This window comes from Thamnophis sirtalis, unplaced genomic scaffold (genome assembly GCF_051295495.1).
Source record: "Thamnophis sirtalis isolate CommonGarterSnake01/CBP01778 unplaced genomic scaffold, rThaSir2_p1.2 scaffold_4, whole genome shotgun sequence".
Classification (NCBI taxonomy): domain Eukaryota; kingdom Metazoa; phylum Chordata; class Lepidosauria; order Squamata; family Natricidae; genus Thamnophis; species Thamnophis sirtalis.
The window spans coordinates 116001401-116023700 of record NW_028261384.1 but is presented as its reverse complement, the minus strand read 5'-3'; the positions used below and the strand labels follow the sequence as shown (position 1 = coordinate 116023700).

Here is a 22300-nt window from a genome sequence, read left to right as displayed (position 1 = left end):
CCCCTTCCTCCCCCTGTGAAACTGACTCACTGCTGCTAATTTAATTCCTCTGCTTCATTCCAAGGATTCCAGAGGAAAACTGTCACCTTTCCAAAATACCACGCAGGCCTGTTGCTTCTTTGCGTACACTACCACATCTTAGCTCTTCTTTTTTTTTTTTTTTGAATCCTAATGAGTGGGCAGTAACTTCTTGGAGGAGCCAAAATTAATCCTGCCAGTGGAGCGCTTCATTATTATCTCTCCCTTTTTTTCTCCCTTGACCTTTACAACTTTTTTTTTTAATAAAACAAAGTTCAGATAAAGTTTTTCCTTTCCTTTTCCCCTGTTCTCCTCCACTAGCACACACAAAACCAAGCTCTTGAGTGTCTTCTGAAAGTAAGTAAGACTCTTTTCCCTTCCAATGCATCCTTTTAAAAAAAAACAAAAGCAGTGATTAATCAGATTCTTGTTGTGAACAAGTACTATTAGAAAAGATACTGATTTAAAAATTGGATTCTGCTGCAGAGCAGGAAAGTAATACTGCAATTAACTTTCTGTATTTGTGAGGTGGGGGAAATATGTTAACCCTTGAATTTAAATGTGGGGGATGGTCTGGGATTTTAAGGAGGTATATATGTAGAACTGTTGCTTTTATTTCTCAATTGATATTTCTAAAAACGAGTGTTTGTCACTTAATTTTGTTAACCTAAATATGAGTGCCTGTTTGCAGAAGATTGTTCACATAGAGTATGTCTTACTTTCGTTCTGTGTTCTTAAAGAGCAAATTGGGAGCTCTGTTTACATGAGGGAAAAAGTATTACACACGAGAGAGGAGAAAACCTGGAGAAAAAGATCAATCATTTGTATACATGGATTGTGTACCTGGACGTTTTTCTTTTTTTGGAGAAAGTGGAGGGTACTGATAATGTTTTGTTTTTAAGCCAAGTCTGAGTGTGCAACAGTGGTGCTAGTGGTGGTGGTGGTGGGTTTGGGCAAACAGGATCTGCTTTGATAGTTTCAATTGAGGGTGTGTAAGTTCTACACTGTTGAATACATTTTATTAGTCTTGGGAAACTGGGCTGTAATTCAGGCAGGGATGCATAGCCACAATAATAGCTGGCACCCAATAAAAATAATAAGAGCTGCAAGAATAATATTTCTTATTTGTGAGTACATAATAATGATAATCTTGAACAGGATGACGGAGGATAACTTTAAAGCAGTGGGCATGTCAGAATTCAGAACGGTATCAACAAGTTGAAAACTTTTCCAATTATAAATCATTAGACTGAGCATTTAAAAAAAATAATTCATTGAACAGCGAAGAACCTGTAATCTGGATCCATGCAGGCTAACGCGAAAGTAATTTCTTGCATTCTGTGGCAGTAGGAAGTCCCAAGTTTGACATTCTGTTGTGTGTAATTTCCAGGGATTGTATTCTCTGCCAGAAGAAAATAACTGGGGGAAAGCGGGGGAGGGAAATGAGCTTTGCTTTTTAATAGAACTCAGGGATTTATCAATAAGTAAACTTTAAGTTCCATTCCTGATTTTTGATTTACTGTGATTTTTGTGCATGGTTCAGGAGATCTACCGGTAGTCGTGTACCTATTTTCTACTTGCTCATTTTTACTTGCAATTTTGAGGAACAAAATTGCCTGCCAGCATAGATAAAACTTCATTTTATAGCCAGGAATACTGAGGCTCCAGTAACTGTACAGATATAGGTCAATAGCCTTTCTATTGCTGTTGGGTTAAATCACATGGGGGTCAGAGATCATTGACAATATACCATAAATCATAAATGTACTTGATAGATCCCTATCTTCCAGTTTTGTATCTTTGTCTGTTCAATTTCCCCCATGCTGTTCTGATAGATGCCTACATCAGAGTTAGGAAGAGATTTTAGGACAGCCTCTAGGAGGACTGTGTTTTTTTTTTAATGATGCAACTTGAGTTGATAGCAGGGATTTAAAAGAGAAAAAAATGTTTCCCAAATCAATGTATTTCAGAATACAGGTAGCACCGCAATATCATTATGGTACTCTCCAAAGTTTTCTCTCTTTCTTGCAGAGATGAACATAGAATTGTGATTAGATTGTCATGTTTCATATGGGATGTTTGATATGATGATTACTAATATGAGTGTGTGGTACTTTCTGCATTTGTAATCATTGCTTTCAAAGGAGAGAAGGCCTAATTCTCTCTCTCTTCCCCCACTCTCTCTCCTCTCTCTAAAACAGAGAGGGATTTGGCTACAGCAGTTTCCATTTGCCCAAGACCTTGATGTGACTTGTTCCAAAAACAAACATGACCTTTCACATGGGTGCTTATGTTACTCAAATTACTGGATAAGGCTGGGGCCCATTACTGCTGTGTGGAGGGCACAAGCAGCCTGCTTTTCTTAACTTCCTGTGCAACTGTAAACCATTTATTTTTTTTAAAAAAAACCTCCATAAAGTAAATCAAAACACTGCTAGTGGCGCACTTCTGCATTACAATTACCTGGAGTGATCTCACCCCTTCACTCATGCATTTTTCTGTTCTTTGTTTTATCTTTATGTGTGGACTTGCTGTAGCAAGAATATAGAATTAGGGTGGCAATTGACGTCATCTTAGAATGGTTGACTCATTTCTATAGTAAAACCCTTCAGCTTTGTTCTGTCACAGCTGAACTGTACAGTCATCTTCTTTGGCAATTACTACTTTAGGTATGTGTTGTAATAGCACTTACCAAGCCCAATTCAGCATCCATTTTCTTCCCCTGTATGTTTTGATACTGTTGCTTTGAAAATATTTATCCATAAAGAAGCAAATCGTTGCATCTTTCAGGTTTTTTTAAATTTCTTTTTCTTTGGTAAATCAAGTGTTTGCCAGGCCCCCTTTTTTGGACTTTTTTTTCTGTGAGGGACACATAGTTACCTTTGATCTAGATCTTTCTATGGCTCACTGCTTCAGAACTAGGCCTCTTTCTGAAAATCACTTATATATTAGTGGTTTCGAAGTTGCAAGGGTTGAAATAGGAAATCCAATTGCTTGGGAAACACTCCCAGGAAATATGAAGCGCAGTTTTGTTGAAGGGATGTTCCTCAAAATAACAGCTTTCCTCCCTAACCGTACTTGGAAATTGATTCTCAAAAGCAGTCAAAAAACTTCAAAGCAGTCAAAACAAACCAGTTGTTTTAATTTCCACAAACGCATATCTTTGACCCAGCTTTCAGAAAGGTGGGAGCTGTGATTAATCTTACACCAGGGAAGTGATTTAGTGCTTTGTAAAATATTCATAATACTGTAAAAAAAAGTTATTTGTCTGTAGCTGTTGGAGCCTTTTGGCTGATGAAGCAAAGGAAACAGAGGCCCGAATGCTGTGTGTAAAAAGAAGAGGAAAAATCTGATTGGAGATGAAAGAGCTAACCACCTTCCTGTCTTTAATGCAAGATGTAATCCAGGCTGGTGGGCTTCTTTGTCTTGTGATGAACTGTGCTCCAGAGGTCATTTGAACTGGAGTAACAGAGAACTGGGTTTCAACTTGACAAGAAACAGCAAAGGTTGGGAGGGGGGCAAAGAGAAGGTGGGTTGCTCTTTCTTTCTTTCTTTCTTTCTTTTTCCTTCTTTCTTTCTTTCTTGGATATAGTTTTTCTGGAGGAAGCTTAATTAGTACATGTTGGACTTCCACTCAGGAAGGGGAGGGGGAATTTGATCTACCCTTTAGAAAATTGTATTTCAGATCTGTCATTTCTCAACATGATACTTTCTGAGTGCCAGCCTTAGGGATTATCAAAGAGGCACTGAAAGCTAGTTACAGCTTCCTTGTGGTAATCTGAGTTAAGTTTGACCATTGTTTATTGAATAAACCACAATTGGTTGGGTTTATGTTATGCTAAGCCACAGCCATGGTTATAAACACAAATCAGTGCTTAATTCCTAGGTAAGCAAAATTCTTGGCACAATGGGTCACCCCAAGGAGTATCTATAAATTAGAGGGCTTTATGTGGGTGCTCCATTATTGGAGGTTTTTAAGAAGAAATTGGACAACCATTTGTCTGACATGGTACAGAGTTTCCTGCTTCAGCAGGGGATTGGTCTAGAACAGAGGTCTCCAAACTTGGCAATTTTAAGACTTGTAGACTTCAACTCCCATAATTCCTTGGCCATCATGGCTGGCTGGAGAATTCTGGGAGTTGAAGTCCACAAGACTTAAAGTTTCTGAGTTTGGAGACTCTTGGTCTAGAAGATCTCTAAGGCCCTTCCAACTCTGTTATTCTGTTCTATTCTTTTGTCCTAATCCACTTTAAAAAAGCTTGCTTCTTTAGCACTTATTTATTTAACTGGTAAGCATAATCCTGCTTCCTTCTGACACCCCTTCCCTACAGAATTATTATTATAATAATTATTATTACACTCCTCGAATACTTTCTGCAGTATAATTTATAATTTTGGCTGTCCACTGAGTGTGTGTAAGGAAAGCTTTTCTCCAGGGGTATCTACAGATCCACAGTGTAAATTTTAAAAAAATCAAGATGGCAGCCATTGCAGTGTGATAAGATTTCTGCCTGTTTTATGTGCAACTGTGCTTATGAAGAACAGGGGGGCTTTGTGCTGTGGTGGCTGCTATCCTGACTTTTCTTACTATATGACCCCTCCTTTAGGATGTAGGAGAAGTGAAGGAGAGGGTCATTCATGACTTTGTCACTTCCCATTTGAATTACAGGTAGTTTTCGTCTTACAACTGTAATGGAGCCTGCCCAATAAAATCATAAATTATGATGGCCATAAAGCAAGTCACTCATGTGACTGGACCAAATTTGTGAGTTTTTTGTGGCAGTCATGCTGCAGTTGTTAAGCAAACCAATTGTTTGTTATGGGCCAATTTTGCTAAAACCCAGAAGCGAATGCCAGGTTTTGGCAAAAATGTCATTAAAGGTGGTCATGTGACTACAGAACATTGCAAACAGCCATAAATGCGGGCCAGTTGTTGGGGCAGCTGTTAGAATTTAATAATCAAGTCATAAGTACTCCTGGAGAGATCTGTCATAACTTTAAATGGTCATTCAGCAAACAGTTGTATCTCGAGGATTACCTGTACTGCAATGCACTTTATGTGGAGCTACTTTTGAAGACCACCCAGGAGTTACAACTAGTCCAGAATGTGAAATTGCACACAGTGCTAAATGCCCCTAGATTTGCCCGTATAACAGCGGTCCCCAATCTTTCTGGCTCCACAGTCTGGTGGCAGGGGGCGGGGGGGATAGTTTCACACATGCAGTCTAGATCCCGTGTATACACAAATGAAGCTTTGCATGCTTGCCTCAATCCACGGATTGGAGGCTGGGGACCCCTGCTGTATAATATCCCTGCTGCACAAACTGTGTTCACTCCCCGATTCCTTCCAGGTGTAATTCAAGGTGCTGGATATTACCTTTATATAGGTAATCCTCAATTTACAACCACAACTGAGCCCAAAATTTATTCTGATAAGCGAGACTATTGTTAATTGAATTTTAACCCTTTACAATTTTTCTTGCCACAGTTAAGTGAATAAACTGCAGTTGTTGTTAGTAACACAGTTAAGTGAATCTGGCTTCCCCATTGACTTGCTTGATAAAAAGTTGCAAAAAGTGATCATACCAGGACACTGCAGCTGTCATAGATATTGCGAAGCATCGGCATTTTGATCACACGTCCATGGGGATGCTGCAACGGTCATAAGTGTGAAAATGGTTACAAGTCACTTTTTTCAGTGCCATTGTAACTTGGGTCGCTAAATGGATTGTTGTAGCTGGCTATATGACATAGGGCCTGGTTATCTACAAGACATCCGGCTTCTGTGGCTTCGTATTTCAGCAGAACCAGCTGAAATAGTCAAGAAGGCTCTGCTCTCCTCAGCGGGGAAATCCCAGGCCCTTGCCTTGCTGTCTGCGCCTCTAACTGCCACCGCCGCCTCCAGGAGCCTCTGAATGCTGTGGGGAGCCTCATTACAGCCGCAAAGAGCCGCCCGCCGCTGAAAGAATAACGCGACTGCCTCCGCGCCTCTCCGCCATCCCTATCGTCGCTCTGGCAAGCTCTATGCATCCGTGGCTTCTTGCCTGGTTGCTCGGCCTCTCCGCAGGGCCTAAAATGCTCAATCTCACCGCGAGGCCTCGGCTACCTTGTGGTGCCGGCCCATAGGCTCTGTAGCCTCAGTGGCCATTAATTTTGGCGCGAAGATCATCCAGCGGTCATTTTGAATCAAGGAAACGTGAGTACTGGCTATGGCCTCCTCTCCTCCTCCGGAGCCTCAACTACCTCCAGCTTCATTGGGCCCTGCCCCCATCAAACCCCCTGCTTCTCGGGGCCGCAGGCACAGGCCTGCTCCGGCTCCTAACATAGAGCCCCCTCCCAGGAACTCTAGGCCTAATCTGGGGGGCGTGGAGGATGCATCTCTTCAGGAGGATGACAGGGTCCCTCAGGCCTTGGCTAAGAAGGCCAGGTGTAAGACCAAACACGCCGAACCTCGCATATTCCAGGACCAAGGGCCTATTCATTCCAGTCCCTCCCCCCATTTTTCTTCAGATTTGGAGGATGACCTCTCCCCTGCATCCATCCTGCAGCCCGAGGAGGCTAGGAGCACAGATGCTTTAGCCAACAGTGGGGACGATTCAGATTGTGGCAGGAGCGTCACTCCTGATGAGGATCCCCTCTACCAGAAAGATATTTCTCCCACTCCCCACCGACGCTGTTCTTACTCGCCAGGCATGGCTGATATGATCTCTGAGGCCATAGAACGTGGTATTGCAGCCAGCCTTAAACACAGGTCTTCTAATCGTTCTGCTTCTCGTAGGTCTGCTTCTTCCTCTAGTTCCAGGTGCAGGGATGGTGATCTCTCGCCTTTGTCTTCACACGAGCTGCCCGGCACTTCCAATCAACTGTTGGTCTTCGGGGAAAAGGAACGCCCTGCAAGAGACTCAGATCTCTCAGAGGATGAGGGACTACCTCCCAACCCACCTCCCTTTGTTGGTTTGTTTAAACCCGCTGTTTTTCATTCCCTCCTTTTTAAGGCCAAAAAGATCACAGGCATTCTCTCTCCGAAGGCACCTCAGAGTTCGGAAGCTGACAAGGCTGACACCACCGACCCACCCTTCATCCAGCCTATGGTGGAAAAGGAGGTGATCCCATCACCAAGGTTCTTCATAGACGTTGTCCAGAATCAATGGGCTTCTTCAGGTACTGGATCCTTCCCCAATGCTTCAGACAAGCCCCTGTTCAATGTTGCTCCTGACCTCCCCAAGGCCTTGGAGGTACCGTCTATTGATTTACCTATAATTGCCCTTTCCTCTCCCAATGAGGCCTCAGCAGCTCCAGAGGAAGCTCTGCGACCTGAGGACAAAAGAACAGAACAAACTCTGGTCAAGGGTCACCAGGCTTCAGCCTGGGCTATTAGAGCGGGCACCTCAGCTTCCTTCTTTAGTCGCTCCGCTCTTCTGTGGCTGAGACAACTTCAGGCTCGCCTTCCAGCCAGGGATTCTAGGGCTTGCAGGGACATTAACAAAATTAAGGCAGCTCTGGAATACACAGCAGATGCCTCCTTGGACATGGCCCACTTTACTTCCAAGTCCATTGCATCTTCCATCTCCACCCGCCAGCCTCTCTGACTAAAACAATGGCAGGCTGAACCGCGGAGTGGAGCTTGAATCGCCGCATATTTCGTCAACTGTCGTCCAGGTACGGGACTCCAATCCTGGATCTCTTCGCATCATCATCCAACAACCAGCTGCCCAGGTACCTGTCTCGATACACGACTCCAGGTGCGGAAGGGACGGATGCTCTCAGGTGCAGGTGGCCTTGCGGTCTCCTGTACGCCTTCCCTCCCTCCCCCCTAATACAGAGGGTGATTCAGAAAGTGATAGAGGAAGAGGCCGAGCTCATCCTAATCGCTCCCCATTGGCCGCGCCGACCATGGTACGCAGACCTGATCAATCTGTCAGTGGAACATCAGTGGCTCCTGCCAATGATCCCATCCCTTCTTCACCACCCCGACCTACGCTGGCTACGCCTAACTGCTTGGAGGCTGAGTGGGCGGTCCTGAGGGCAGATAACCTTTCTGAGACTGTGATCCATACCATTCAGGCCTCCTGCCGCCCAGTTACCAAGAGGATATACGAATCTACATGGCAGACATTCGTAGCATGGTGCCAGGGGCGAGGGGAGGATCCGTTGAAGGCTGCGGTACCCCAGCATAGTCATAGGTTACTAATAAGCAATCAAATCATACTAGGAAACAAATTAAAACAATATAAATTGTAGTGATACAAGCAACAGGATTATAATTATAACTAGGAGGACATAGGTAATAGGAAGGATGAGAAGAATAATAGTAATACAGTCTTAGTAAATAGTTTGTTTTGGGAATTAGTTGTTTAACAGAGTGATGGCATTTGGGGAAAAAACTGTTATTGTGTCTAGTTGTTCTGATATGCAGTGCCTTATAGCATCGTTTTGAGGGTAGAAGTTGAAACAATTTATATCCAGGATGTGAGGGGTCTGTAGATATTTTCACAACCCTGTTTTTGACTCCTGCAGTATACAGATCCTAAATGGAAGGCAGGTTGTAGCAATTGGTTTTTTTCTGCAGTTCTAATTATCCGTTGAAGTCCATGTCTGCCTTGTTTGGTTGCAGAGCCAAACCAGACAGTTATAGAGGTGTAGATGACAGACTCGATAATTCCTCTGTAGTACTGAATCAGCAGTTAAGAATAAGAATACCACCACTGTACTGTTCCACCATTGACACTGAAGTCCACCTCTGGTTTTCCAACAAACATTAGTATATTCAGCAACCTAGACTACAGATATCAGCAATAACTTCTCTCTGTTAGAATAACTAGATGTCAGAAGCTATTATAATCTCCTGAGAATTATACAAATATCTAACAATAGAGGTCAATGTAGTTATGGGCTTCTTCTGAGCTAGGCTGAAAAAATCTAGCCTTGCAAGCTAAGTTCTCTTACGTGGTTGTTATGAAATTATTCAGTTTGGGGTTTTTTACGTGACAGTTTGACTGTCTCAGAGACACAGCAGGGTGCAATATGTAGGGCAGAATCCAAATTATATTGGCTTACACATGAAAATTTAAATTTGCCTGGTAAAGAAAACTTTAACTGCCTCTGAATTTATAGTTATCCCTAGTTTCAACTCTATGGATATAAAGATATGTCTAAAGATTCTTTTTTGTTGCTGATTTTAGAACTGGTTATTTAGTGATTTCCAGTGGTGGTATTCTACTGGTTCAGACCAGTTTGCCTGAACCATAGTGGAAATCACAGGTGGTCTCGCCCATCTACCCTGGCTCTACAGCATCCCATTTAGATCTTTTTTTAGGCAAAATGCATGCGCGGAAGGCGGAGGGCATGCGTGGACATGGTGTGTGCGAGCGAAGTGTGCATGCTCACTTTGCAAACCAGTAGGGAAGGTAAGTGATTACCACCCCTGGTGATTTCAATATCTGCCACTATTGTTCATTCATATATTGATTGTGCCTTAGTCACTATTGAGATAGTCTTTACAATGGGTTTGACCTGCAGCTGACTTTGGAGATAATCTAAAACTGCAGCTAGTATAAAATCTAGTAGCAAGATTATTGGCAATATAATATATATATATATTAAAGTCATTTCTTCATTTGCTGTTAGGCTTTCATGCTCAATGCAAAGACTTTAAAGCAACTCAACAGCATCAGGATATGTCGGCCAACGCCTGCTTATGGTATAAACCCCCCCCCATTAAATGCAACCCCCATTTTACCACATTTTTTAAAAAAAGGTTAAAATTGTTTTGTTTCAATCTTCAGTCCCAGCTGAGTGTAAGTCAAACTTAATTTTTATCTGGAGTCTAAACTTTGCTTTTTGTAGTAGTTATTTTTGTTGTTGTTCAAGTTTACTTATGATGATGGTTTTGGTTTTCTCTTGGATGATTTTGAGGGCTGCCTTGAGTATTTTGGGATTAGGGTGGATTGTAAATATGGTGGAAGGAAGGAATTTTTTTTTTATACCAACAGATACCATCTTCCTATTTAAACAAAAATGGTGAAAACAAAGTGTGCGTAGTGATGGGTTGTCAGCAACCAAATTCTTTGTTGTCTTTCTAAAACAAGAGAACTGAACCCTGTTTTTCAAGCCTGACTGGTCTAGAATAAATGATGCCAACTCTTATGAAGGTCTGGTTCTTAGCCCATCTATAAGCCGGTGCTCTCTCTCTTCACTTATATCAGCTTTGCAAACATTCTGTCTTTTCAGAGCAGCCACACAAAATCATGTATCTCTGATGTTCTTGGCTTTGGGCCCTCAAATGATGGTGGAGTCCAGTTCTTCTCTCCTCCACCAGCTCCAAATGTATGATCAAAGCAATAAAACTGGGAGACCCAAATTGAGGATGTGTGGAGAGCTGGTTTTTAGTGTTTTTTTTCCCTACTTCAACACCTCTGTTTTGACTCTGCTAGCTCAACGTGATAGGATCTGCAATCCAATGGTAATCCATTGGAATCTTCGACCTAGAAGCACAACTGAGCCCAAATTTTCTGTTACTAAGCAAGGCAGTTGTTAAGTGGATTTTGCCCCATCTTGCCACTGTTATTTGCTGAATCACTGCTGTTGTTAAGTTAGTAACACAGTTGCTAAGTGAATCTTGCTTCCCCATTGATTTTCTTATCAGGTTACAATAGGTGATCACATGATCCCAGAATGTTACAATTACCATATATGCCAATTGTCATATATCCGAATTTTGATCACATGACCAGGGAGATGTGAAAATGAACTTCGGTCATTTTTTTCCATTCTGTTATAATTTTAAATGGTCACTAAACGAATGGTTGTAAGTCTAGGACTACCGAGCCGAGGTGGCACAGTGGGTAAATGCAGCACTGCAGGCTACTTCAGCTGATTGCAGTTCTGCAGTTTGGCTGTTCAAATCTCACCGGCTCAGGGTTGACTCAGCCTTCCATCCTTCCGAGGTGGGTAAAATGAGGACCCGGATTGTTGTTGGGGGCAATATGCTGACTCTGTAAACCGCTTAGAGAGGGCTGAAAGCCCTATGAAGCGGTATATAAGTCTAACTGCTATTGCTATTGCTATTGCTACCTGTATCTAGAAAAGATTAGATTGGAAACAGTTCCTTGAATGGACCACTTTCTCTTTTGCTGATGTTGAATTGGCTTTGCGAAGCCTTAATTCAGATTCAGCATTTCTTCGGCTTCTCTCCTTCTAGGTATCTCTCCTGGCATTATAGAGCTGGGCAAAGGCGACCAGCCCCTCCAGAGAGATGGGGGATGCTGGGGAAAAGGTTCTGGATAATGATGCAGAAGGAGTGTGGAGCCCGGACATCGAGCAGAGTTTCCAGGAGGCGCTGGCAATTTACCCACCCTGCGGGAGGCGCAAAATCATTCTTTCAGATGAAGGGAAGATGTATGGTAGGTGAGCCCTATCCAGAATTTCCATTCCTGCACTGAGTAGGGGTGAACTAGAAGACCTCTAAGATCCCTTCCAACCCTATGATTCCTTATGGTAATGATTGTGGATACTACAGAATACATTTTTTTAAAAAAATACATAGGATTAGGTTCAATTTAAAAAAACAATGAACAAGCTTCTAATCTCTCCAAAGACATAAAGATAAATGCAAAGTCAGCTGTTCGGATGGCATAGTCCTGAATGAAGCAAAATTGTGTGCAATGAATCTTCTCGAGGCTCTCAAAAAAATCAAAGCAGAACCATCATTTTAGAGTTATAACAATATTTCTCAACTTTGGCAACCTTAAGACATGTGGACTTCAACTCCCAGAATTCTCCAGCCAGAGTGATGAGTGAAGAGCCCAATAACATTTGAATCTGGGTGTGTAGAAATGTATTTGGGGTGCTGGGAGCTTTTGTTGTGTTTTTAATGACATTGTTCTGTGTATACTCAGATTTATGGTACATGACATGGGCAGATCTATCTATCCAGCTATCCATCCATCCATCCATCCATTCACTCCTCAGCCATCCAGCCATCAGCTAACCAGCCAGATAGCTAGCTATCTCTAAAATATAAAATCTGGGTACCTACTTATCCAAATGATCCAGAATTTGAGACATCTGAGATCCAAGTTTTCCCTCTGCTAATATAGCCATTTAGTTTACCAATAATGGACCTCACAATGACAGATAATATTTTTTTATTTTCCAACTTTTTCTCATTTTCTCTTTTCCCATTTCTTTTCTTTTCTTGCAGGTCGTAATGAGCTCATTGCCCGTTACATCAAGTTGAGGACTGGGAAAATACGGACAAGAAAACAGGTAAACAAGAAGGTTTGGACCGGGAGCTGTAAGCCATAAGAATTGAGGGAGCTAGAATGAAATCTGCCACTTTCTCCTTCAAACCGTTTTATGTTTTTTATCTCTCTCTGAATCCTTTCTCAGGTCTCCAGTCACATCCAGGTGTTGGCCCGTAGAAAAACACGAGAAATTCAAACCAAGTTCAAAGTGAGAGATTTCCTATCACTTTTGACTAATTCATGCTAAGCTCATATGACTGTCCTGCTGAACGAATGACTCATAATGAACTGGGTGAAGACTGTATTAATATTTTATTGGTTCTGTACCTGATAAAGTATCTAAAGTCAGTATTTATGCAAAATGTCATCTTTTGCTAATCTTCTGTACCCATCCATTCCAGGGCAGGTTAAAAGGGTCACAGCAGATAAGGAAAGAGATAGTTTCGGGTATCTGAGTTTGACTGCATTCCAGTAAAAATATATAAGCAAATACCAGTGGTCCTCAACCTTTGCGGCTTGGCGATCTAACTGGTGGGTGGGGGAGATAGGGGAACTGGGCCGTGCGAGCAGCAAGTTGACAGGTACGTATGTGTGAGGTTGGTGATGAATAAAGGAGTGCTAGGAGCATGGAGGGAGGGAGGGAGGGAGGGAGGGAGGGAGGGAGGGAGGGAAGGAAGGAAGGAAGGAAGGAAGGAAGGAAGGAAGGAAGGAAAGCAGGCAGGCAGGCAAAGTTGTGGATATCCCTGAATGACACTTCTCAGGACGCCCACAGCAATTTCAATGCATGCAAGATTTCCTTGGTAGAGCAATCTTATGTGGAAAGGGCAACATGAGTTCATAAAGCAAGAGAAATGATCTCCTAAAACACAGAATGCGTCTCTCTTTCCTGCCTCACTCTGCCTCCCAGGATCAAGTGGCAAAGGACAAAGCACTGCAGAGTATGGCAGCCATGTCTTCTGCTCAGCTTGTTTCGGCCACTGTCCTCCAGGAGAAACTAGGCCTGTCTGAACCCAACTATCCATCCAGCACCACCACTGTAAGCATTATGTGAGGGGAAAAGCTGTGAGCTGGGATTTCTCTCGAGCTCTTTTTTGGGGGAACTCTCATGCTGCAGATTTCAGATTGGAGTTTTCTGCATTTAACGCTTAGTTTCCCCTAAAGAATCTGGGGGATTTCCAGGAATTTTCTCCATGCTTTTTCTGAAAGCATTGTCTGAGGGAAGACCACATTGTTAAGTCACCTGCTTAAGTAGGACATTTGTCTGGTGAAATAACTCTCTGTTGATTAGTTATATGGCTCTCTATAGATAGTCCTTGACTTTAGTTATTTGCCTCTGCATGTAGTCCTTGACTTGCAACAGACCCCAAAATAGATACTTATGACCTAGAGTCGAAGTTCTGATGCGCAGTCCCCCATTGCAGTTATGTGATTGTATTTTGGGAGCTTGGGGAGTCCATATTTACAGCTGTTTGCAGCATCCTGTGGTCACATCACCATGATTTATGACATTTTGTGTCGTAAATTGGCGTTTGCTTCTGGTTTCCAGCACAAAATGCCCAGTGAAGACAATGGGTTTGCTTAATAATCATGACTATTCATGTAATGATCAACACAAAAAGCTGTTAAATTGGGTTGGTCACATGATGACTACTTAATGACTGGCATGTTTTATGACCATAATTCCAGGCTCAATTATAGTCATAAATTGAGGACTACCTGTAATTGATAAATTGGCATCAGGTTTATCAGAATATTTTTAAGCAAATCATGCTTTCTGATGATGTATGCCTCTATCATAGCAAGTATTCTGTTTTATTGATATAAGAGAATGCTTTTTCTAACTTGGTGTTTGCAATCTCTAAAACTTGCATGCCTTTAAAAACTAATTATCATTACGTTTAATCATGGGTACTATTTGAGTCAATTAAATAACATTTCCATATTTGCAAAAGAAATTTGCTTTATATTATATAATACAGAAATGGTAGGAATATTTTAAATGTTCTTTCTGGTTTCAGCAACCCACAGACCTTTTCCATTTCTGGGCTGGGGATGTAAACCAAGGCCAAACTACTCCAGAGTAAGTTTTGGATTGATCTTTTTGCAACCAGCATGTTTATGTCTATCTCTGGAGCATTTTCTGCTGAATTGCTACTATTATGTGTCCTCCCTTTCTTCAGTATCGAGGCCAACCTCCAGGCCCCATATTCCATCACACCAATTGCAGCATCAACTGCTGCCCCAGGTAAGGATTACTCCTATTTCCTTCACCCATTTGTTACCTTACAGGTGGTCCTCATGGAACAACTATTCGTTCAGCAACTGTTCCAAGTTACGATTGGAACTGAACGAAGGAGACTTACACAGGTCCTCATCGTTGTGACCGCTACAGCATCCACATAGACACATGATTGTAATTCAGATGCTTGGCAACCAACTTGCAGTTATGATGCTGCAGCTTCTTGTGATGATGTGATCACCATTTGTGATCTTCTCTGCTGGCTTCCAATAAGCAAAGTCAATGAGGAAGCCAGCAGAAGATTGCAAATGGCAATCCCATAAACACGGAAAGCTGTAACCATGCAGGATTGGCTGCCACAACTGCCATCATAAGTCAATGCAGTCGTATAATGTCACTCTTTATAACTGTATGGTTTGCTGGTCCCAATTACCATTATTAATAACCATCATTAAGTGAAGACTGCCTATACTACTAAACATGGGGATGTGTTCCATTAGCCACAAGTCTTTTTCTCTTGGCTTTTCAGGTTATCCCACAACCCCAGGGATGGACTCTTGTCTCCCCAGCACAACTACCTCTTGGCCAAGGAGTTATATTGGTACAGAAACACTTCGACTGGTGGAGTTTACTGCTTTTATGGAGTGGCAGAACGAACTAGCTATGGTAGAACCGGTGCACATATACCCCTTTCAATGCTCCCTTGCTGTTAACATCTGCTAAACTTGGTTTGAAAAGTTTCAGGAATAGTAAAACTGACTATAAGATTAAAGCTAGAGAAATGATGCTTTAAGTCTTGCTTGGTATGTGAAACTCAGTAACCAATTTGGGAGAGTAACAGTCTTCCTACCTGATGCTCCAGAGTTATTAAGAGAATCATAAGAAAAAAAATATTCTTTATTTCATCCAGGAAAGACAGGATAAATAGGACAGAGTTCTTGGAGGAAAGATAGGTTATCACGATCAGTTAGAATGAATTGGGAACAAAGGTAAAGGAACACAATGAAGTAAAAATAGAATTTAAGCTTTAAGATGCTAGCAGGTCTGTTACCATCTGGAAGTCAAACCTGAAAAATTGTACAGTGTAAAACCTAATCGTCTGATTTTGGCAGGAAGTTTGAGATGAAAATGTTAGCTTAGGTCTTAGTAATAGTAGGTAAATGTATTTATGAGTTATGCTAAGGATCATTTGCTTAACCATGATTTATTGAATAAATCATAAATAGTTGGTTTCACCCAACACATTAAGGCAATGTTTCTCTATCTTGGCAACTTGGAAACATGTGGATTTCAACTCCCAGAATTCCGCACCGGCTAGGTTCTGGGAGTTGAAGTCCACATGTCTTCAACCTGCCAAGATTGATGAACCTTGCACTAAGGTCTGAAAGCATGAATTTCAAACAAAAAAGGTTGGATACATACAAATACAAATCCAATGTGCAGATGCTGCTTTTTAGTTAACTTCTGTCTCTCAACTCCCTTCTGCATGTATGAAAACTATGCTGGTTTAGCAAGCTTATCTGAAAAAAACCTTCACCTGTCTCAAGGGTGTCAAACTTGTGACCCACGGACCAGATGCATCATGCCTACCCCTGGGTTATTGAAGGAGGAGAAAGTCCTGATACGTCATGTGATGATGACATGATGACACGGGTTTGACACCCCTGACCTATTGCATGGCCACTTAACTGCACTGAAAGTTCATTCCAGGATGTCTGAGGGGTTCCAAGTTGGAAAGGCTAGGCCTATTAATGACAGTATGTTAGAGAGATGCCATTGCATGCAAATTTTGAAATTGCTGAATGAGTCCCAACCTTGCAATAGTGTAATGCTCTGCTGTCACTAGTAAGCAGCATCCTTTCCCTCTGGTGCATCTTTGCATTCAGAGTGGACACCCTCTGGCATGCCTCTCCTGCCTCTCAGCAAGTTCCTGAGAGCTCCAGAAAGCAGTTTGTGAGATAAGGCAGGCTATGTTCATCTGACAGCTCTGGCTTCCCTTTCTCTTCTCCATAGTTTAAGGAGCAGCATCGTTTTGTTCACATTGATCCAACACCCATGTGTGAGCCACCCCTTGAGATGGTGGACATACGCCAAATCTATGACAAATTTCCAGAGGAAGGAGGTGGACTGCGAGATCTGTACGATCAAGGCCCTCCTCATGCTTTCTTCTTGGTTAAATTCTGGGTAAGAACTCTTTTGCTCATTGAATTCCCAAACCATCAGGAATGCAAGCAGGTTCCCCTGGGACCTATGGTCAGAGCTCCCATGAAACGGTGTGTCTTGTTGGTATTAGTATCCAGATAGCAGGGGTCAGTAGATAGATTTGAAGCAGAGGCAGGCAACCAATCTGATGTATTCCAGATGTTTTGGACTTTGAACCCTATCTGCTCTGATTAGTATGGCAAGTTGCAAGGACTTGTAGGAGTTGTAGTTCAAACATTTGCAAGTTGCTTATCCATATTTTAGATGTTCTGAGCTGGCAGTTAGATTATACAGGTAGTCTTTGACACATAACCACATTTGCCCCTAACATTTCTGTTGCTAAGTATGACCACTGTTAAGTGACTTTTGTCCCCTTTTACCATTTTTCTTGCCACAGTTGTTAAGTGAATCAGTGCACTAGTTAAGTTAGTAACACAGTTGTTGAGCGAATCCGGCTTCCTCATTGACTTGGCTTGTCGCAAAAGGTAGTCCCATGACCTCAGGACACTGCAACTGTTATAAATATGAATCAGTTGCCGAGCATCTGAATTTTGATCACATGAGGATGGGAATATTTGTAAGTGTAGAAAACAGTCATAAGTCACTTTTTTTCAGTGCCATTGTTAAGTTTTGAGGGTGACTAAGTGAACTGTTGTAAGTCAAGGATTACTTATATCTGAAGACGGTCATCCCGCACCTCTCAAAATGGCTTGCTGAAATACACATGTGCTTGTTGGTTAACAGCAGTAATCAAGTCATTCTCAAGACTGAGTTTAAAACTAAGCTAATGAATTAAACGTCATCTTGTTGGTTGGTATTTGACCTCAGTCCAAATCCCTTTTCAATTATGAAGAGTGGCAATCCTCAAATCCTACTTCCTCACAGCTAGTAAATTAGAAACAGGAAGGCTTTGTCATTAAAACTGTTGCTGAGATATTTGGATTCTGACCCTGGGTATAATTAAAAGTCACCTTAGACAACTTTATATCAAGAACAAATGTTAGAACTGTTGGATGCATTAAATCTTTATATTACTTTCCCAGCCACATATTCACTCTCCCACAATACAGTGCTCCAAGTCACATCCTCATGTTCAAATAACATCATTATTTTTAAAATCAACAACAAGTGAATGTAATGTAAGATATTTATCACTTGTGCTAAATCAGAAATAATTTTTGCTTCTGCTTTTATTATTTATGCTTTTCTTAGACTCTGGGATATATGCTGCACTTAATCCAGAATTCTATATAGGCAACCTTTGACTTAACAACAATTTATTTAGTGACTGTTCATAGTTACAACAGCACTCAAAAAAAAGATTGTTTATGGCCTGTTTTTGCCCTTGCAGCATCCCTGTAGTCATGTGATCTCAAAAATGAGACACTTTATGATGTCTGCAGTGTTCTGGGATCACAAGCAAGTCAATGGGCAAAGCTGGATTTGCTTAACCACCATGTGAGTCACTTAACTGCAGTGATTCATTTAACAAAAATGGCTGAAATCATTGCAAAGTTGGGCATGTCTCACTGAACAACCTCTTCGGTTAACGGCTGAAATCATTGCAAAGTTGGGCATGTCTCACTGAACAACCTCTTCGGTTAACAGCAAAAATTCTGGTCCTAGTTGTGGTCATAAGTTGAGGACTACCTGTATTTTCTAAGAAAATTATAAGCGGGGCCGATACGGTGAGCAGTGCCTTTTTACCTGCTGTTTTGTCCCAGCTTCTGAAATAAATAGATATGTTGCTTTAATAACCGGGAATGTCATTGCACTGCTCTAGGGCAGGGGTCTGCAACCCTTAGGCCTCAGCCCACTACCAGGCCATGGCGTATTTGGAATTGGGTCACGTGAGTGGCTGGCTGGAGCACGTGCATGCACATGAAGCTCAACCTGTTCAAGCAACAGGCTGATGGGCACGCGCATACGTGCACGCCAGCCTGGCATTTGCTCAAGTTCAGCTGCATACCTGCGATTCATGTAAATTGAGCTGCACGTACATGTGCCAGTGTACTGCTTGTGCAGACCGGTCCCCCTCTCCTCTTCCCAGCTGGGCCACAAAGATTGGGGACCACTGCTTTAGAGACTAACACTCAATAATCTTTGTCCCAACCTTGCATCAGTTATAAAAATAGTTCTGATTCTGTTTTCCAATCTTTTGCCTCTAGGCTGACCTAAGCTTTTCCCTCCTTGGAGAAGAACCTGGAGGCTCAGGAGGGGCTTTCTATGGGGTGAGCAGTCGATACGAGGGCCCACGGGCTCTGACTCTCAATTGCACCTCCAAAGTCTGCTCGTTTGGCAAACAGGTGGTGGAAAAACTGGAGGTGGGTGAGGTGAGGGTGGAGCTCTGAGACTGAGGGCAGAAATGAGGGTGGCCATGTTGGGACAAGCCAGGGTGGCATGTGGGGAGCAGGATGTTTAAATGTATAGCTAAGAAACCCACCCATTAAATGCCAAGGTTGTTGCATGCAACTATGCTAAAAAGCTGCCTTGTTCCACATCTGTTTACTGTATTTGGCGTGCGCACAGCATTATCTGGCCTTGGCTTGCTGGGGCAACATAACATTCTCCAGGAGAAAGAGTGAAGGAGACTGGAAATGTCATCAAAGCCTTGAACATCTTATCTGATTACGTTGTCTCCACTACAAAATTTCACCATTTTAATTGTAATCAACTTCTGGGAAGCTTATCGTAAAAAAGATGTTGAAACTCTAGAAAGATTGCAGAGAAGAGCAACAAAGATGATTAGGGGACTGGAGGCTAAAACATATGAAGGACGGTTGCAGGAACTGGGTATGTCTAGTCTAATGAAAAGAAGAACTAGAGGAGACATGATAGCAGTGTTCCAATATCTCAGGGGCTGCCACAGAGAAGAGGGAATCAAGCTATTCTCCAAGGCACCTGAGGATAGAACAAGAAGCAATGGGTGGAAACTAATCCAGGAGAGAAGCAACTTAGAACTGAAGAGAAATTTCCTGACAGTTAGAACAATTAATCAGTGGAACAGCTTGCCTTCAAAAGCTGTGGATTCTCAGCCACTGGAAGTTTTAAAGAAGAGATTAGATAACCCTTTGTCTGAAATGGTATAAAGTTTCCTGCCTAAGCAGTGGGTTGGACTAGAAAACCTCCAAAGTCCCTTCCAACTCTGTTATTGTAATACTAATTCCTAAGGATGTATGCGTAAGTGCACTAATGTGCCTATCATCCCTGTCACATTTTATTTTTATTTATTTTTCATTTTGCTTGAATTCATAATTTTCATTTGACCAATAAATAAAATAAAAATAAATAGACACAAATATATGGGGTTTTTCTCTCAGTGTTCATTGGCTAGAGACAAAATCTGTAGCACTTTATATGAGCCACAGTGGCACAATGATTAGAATGCAGTACTGGGAGCTGACTGCCCGCTACTTGCAATTTGGCAGTTCAAATCTCACCAGGATCAAGGTTGACTCAGCCTTCCATCCTTCTGAGGTGGGTAAAATGAGGACCCAAATTGTTTGGGGCAATATGCTTACTCTGTAAACTGCTTTAAAGCACTGTAAAGTGGTATATAAGTCTAAACGCTATTGCTATTGCTATTTTGGATTCTGACTTACGGAGTTGGCAAAAGAATTGTAGTCTGGAGGGACCACACAAAGTTCATCTTGCCTGATCTTAGAAGATAAAGAATGGGCGAGGGAAATAATCAATAGGAGAAAGTTCGCTAGGAATTCCTCTGAGGATCTCCTTGTAATTCCTTTGGGTTTCCTCAATCCTTCTCCAAGAGAAAGTTCAGGACTCTCAATACAGAGAACCAAACTACGGCTACTTTTCACGCTGTGAATGTCTTGGTCTAGACTAGTCTTTCTAACACTTGTGCTCTTTACCTGTAACTGGAGTTGAATTCCCATAATCCCACAGCCAGCAAGATCATAATCTGTTCTGTTTGCTGACTTTAAGATCGGATCCATCGCGTCAGGGGGTATCATAATTAAATCAGGCCCTCATAGTGAATGTGAGTTCTATATAATCATCTCTAATCATCTCTTTTTGCATCTTAAGCAAACGAAACCCCAGGAATTGATTAATTTTGGGCTTGGTCAGGAAAGGCTTTCAGATCAAAGGCATTGTTTTTTTTTTAAAAAAAAACAGAGCTCAAAAGCCACTCATTATTAAGTGTTTTAGGCCATATATGTATGCTGGTATATTGAACTCCAGGGGTATAATACAGAACAAGTTTTGGATTGGTTTTATGTTACACATTATTTTTTGGCAGAAAACTACCATAGCAATAACTGGATGGGCTAAAATCTTTCCCCTGATGCAGTGGTGGGAGTCAAATAATTTAACAACTGCTTCTCTGCCCTAATGACTTCTTCCAACAACCAGTTCACCAAACTGCTCAGGAACCTAACAACCGGTTCTCCTGAAGTGGTGCGAACTGGCTAAATCCCACCATTGCCTTGATGTGCTATTTTATCTACAGTGTTTCTCAAATTTGGCAACTTTTGGATGTATAGGCTTCAATTCCTGGAATGCTCTAGTCAGCCTTGCGGCTGGGGGAATCTGGGAGTTGAAATCCACATGTCTGGTCGTTGCCCAATAACAGGAAATCAGAGCTTTAGCTTTGTTCGCCTATAGAAGCAAAAGGTTTGGGATTCAAAAAATTAGGTTTGGGGAATAAAGCTGCAGTGGTTTAAGATAATGATGGAAAGATATGGATGCTATCAAGACCTGAAAGGAGAAAGGCAAAAGAATTGGGGCAGGGTGGTAGTGTTGGACTTTTTTTAAGGTGTCCCTGTTGTCAATGAAATTTGCCTTTATTTGTTTTTTATTTAGAATAATGAATTTCATGTTATTTTTGTAAAGTATCCCTGTTTTGGAAGTAGTGGTAAAGATGTTGGCCTAGAAACCAGGAGATTGTGAGTTCTAGTCCCACCTTAGGCACAAAAGCCAGCTGGATAATTTTGGACCAATCACCAGGAGATTGTGAGTTCTAGTCCCGCTTTAGGCACAAAAGTCATCTGCGTGACTTTGCACCAGTCACTCTCTCTCAGCCCAAACCCACTTCACAGGGTTGTTGTGGAGAAAATAGGGGGACGAAAGAATATTATAGATATTCGCTGGTTTGAATTACTTATAAAAGTAATAACAGTGGCATATTTTTTAAAAAATAAAAAATTGATTCCTGAAAATAATGCATGTATGGTTGTAGGTTTGGGACTTCTCTCTGATCTGTCTTTCTTTCCATTATCTGCCCCATTTCATCCCCTTCATTTCCCAGACAGCCGAGCCTGCACACTGGGAAGACGGCCGCTATGTTTTCCGTATGCAACGTTCAGCACTCTGCGAGTACCTCATTAATTTTATTCGCAAACTACGAACACTACCAGAAAAACAAATGATGGATAGCGTGCTTGAAAATTTCACCATCCTGCAGGTATTTGGGAAAGGGATTATGGGGAGGGTGAGAAAGAATTTTAAGTCAGAACGACTGTATTTTTCAGAGTATAAGACGCGCCGGAGTATACCAAGATTTTGAAGAGGTAAATTTTTTTTAAAAAGGTTTTGCACTCTGCAGGCCTCCCACGCCCTCTGCAGGCCTCATTTG

General features: G+C 41.9%; 1 protein-coding gene across 6 annotated transcripts in view; it reads left to right on the top strand.

Moving 5' to 3' along the window:
• The first annotated feature begins 86 nt into the window (after positions 1 to 86).
• The window catches only part of TEAD2 (TEA domain transcription factor 2), a 26478-nt gene continuing 4264 nt past the window's right edge, over positions 87 to 22300 (top strand). The window contains exons 1-11 of one of the 6 annotated variants that reach the window (XM_087713830.1): positions 129 to 375; positions 11219 to 11420; positions 12221 to 12285; positions 12409 to 12471; positions 13171 to 13299; positions 14282 to 14343; positions 14444 to 14508; positions 15032 to 15168; positions 16516 to 16686; positions 18873 to 19037; positions 21974 to 22129. In XM_087713830.1, the coding sequence (XP_087569956.1) occupies positions 11273 to 11420; positions 12221 to 12285; positions 12409 to 12471; positions 13171 to 13299; positions 14282 to 14343; positions 14444 to 14508; positions 15032 to 15168; positions 16516 to 16686; positions 18873 to 19037; positions 21974 to 22129 (1161 nt within the window). In that variant the 5' untranslated portion in view covers positions 129 to 375; positions 11219 to 11272. Of the gene's footprint in view, positions 376 to 5820; positions 7735 to 11218; positions 11421 to 12220; positions 12286 to 12408; positions 12472 to 13170; positions 13300 to 14281; positions 14344 to 14443; positions 14509 to 15031; positions 15169 to 16515; positions 16687 to 18872; positions 19038 to 21973; positions 22130 to 22300 lie in introns of those variants that run through there. The other 5 variants (XM_014053297.2, XM_014053302.2, XM_087713831.1 and 2 more) reach the window with 5 other exon arrangements.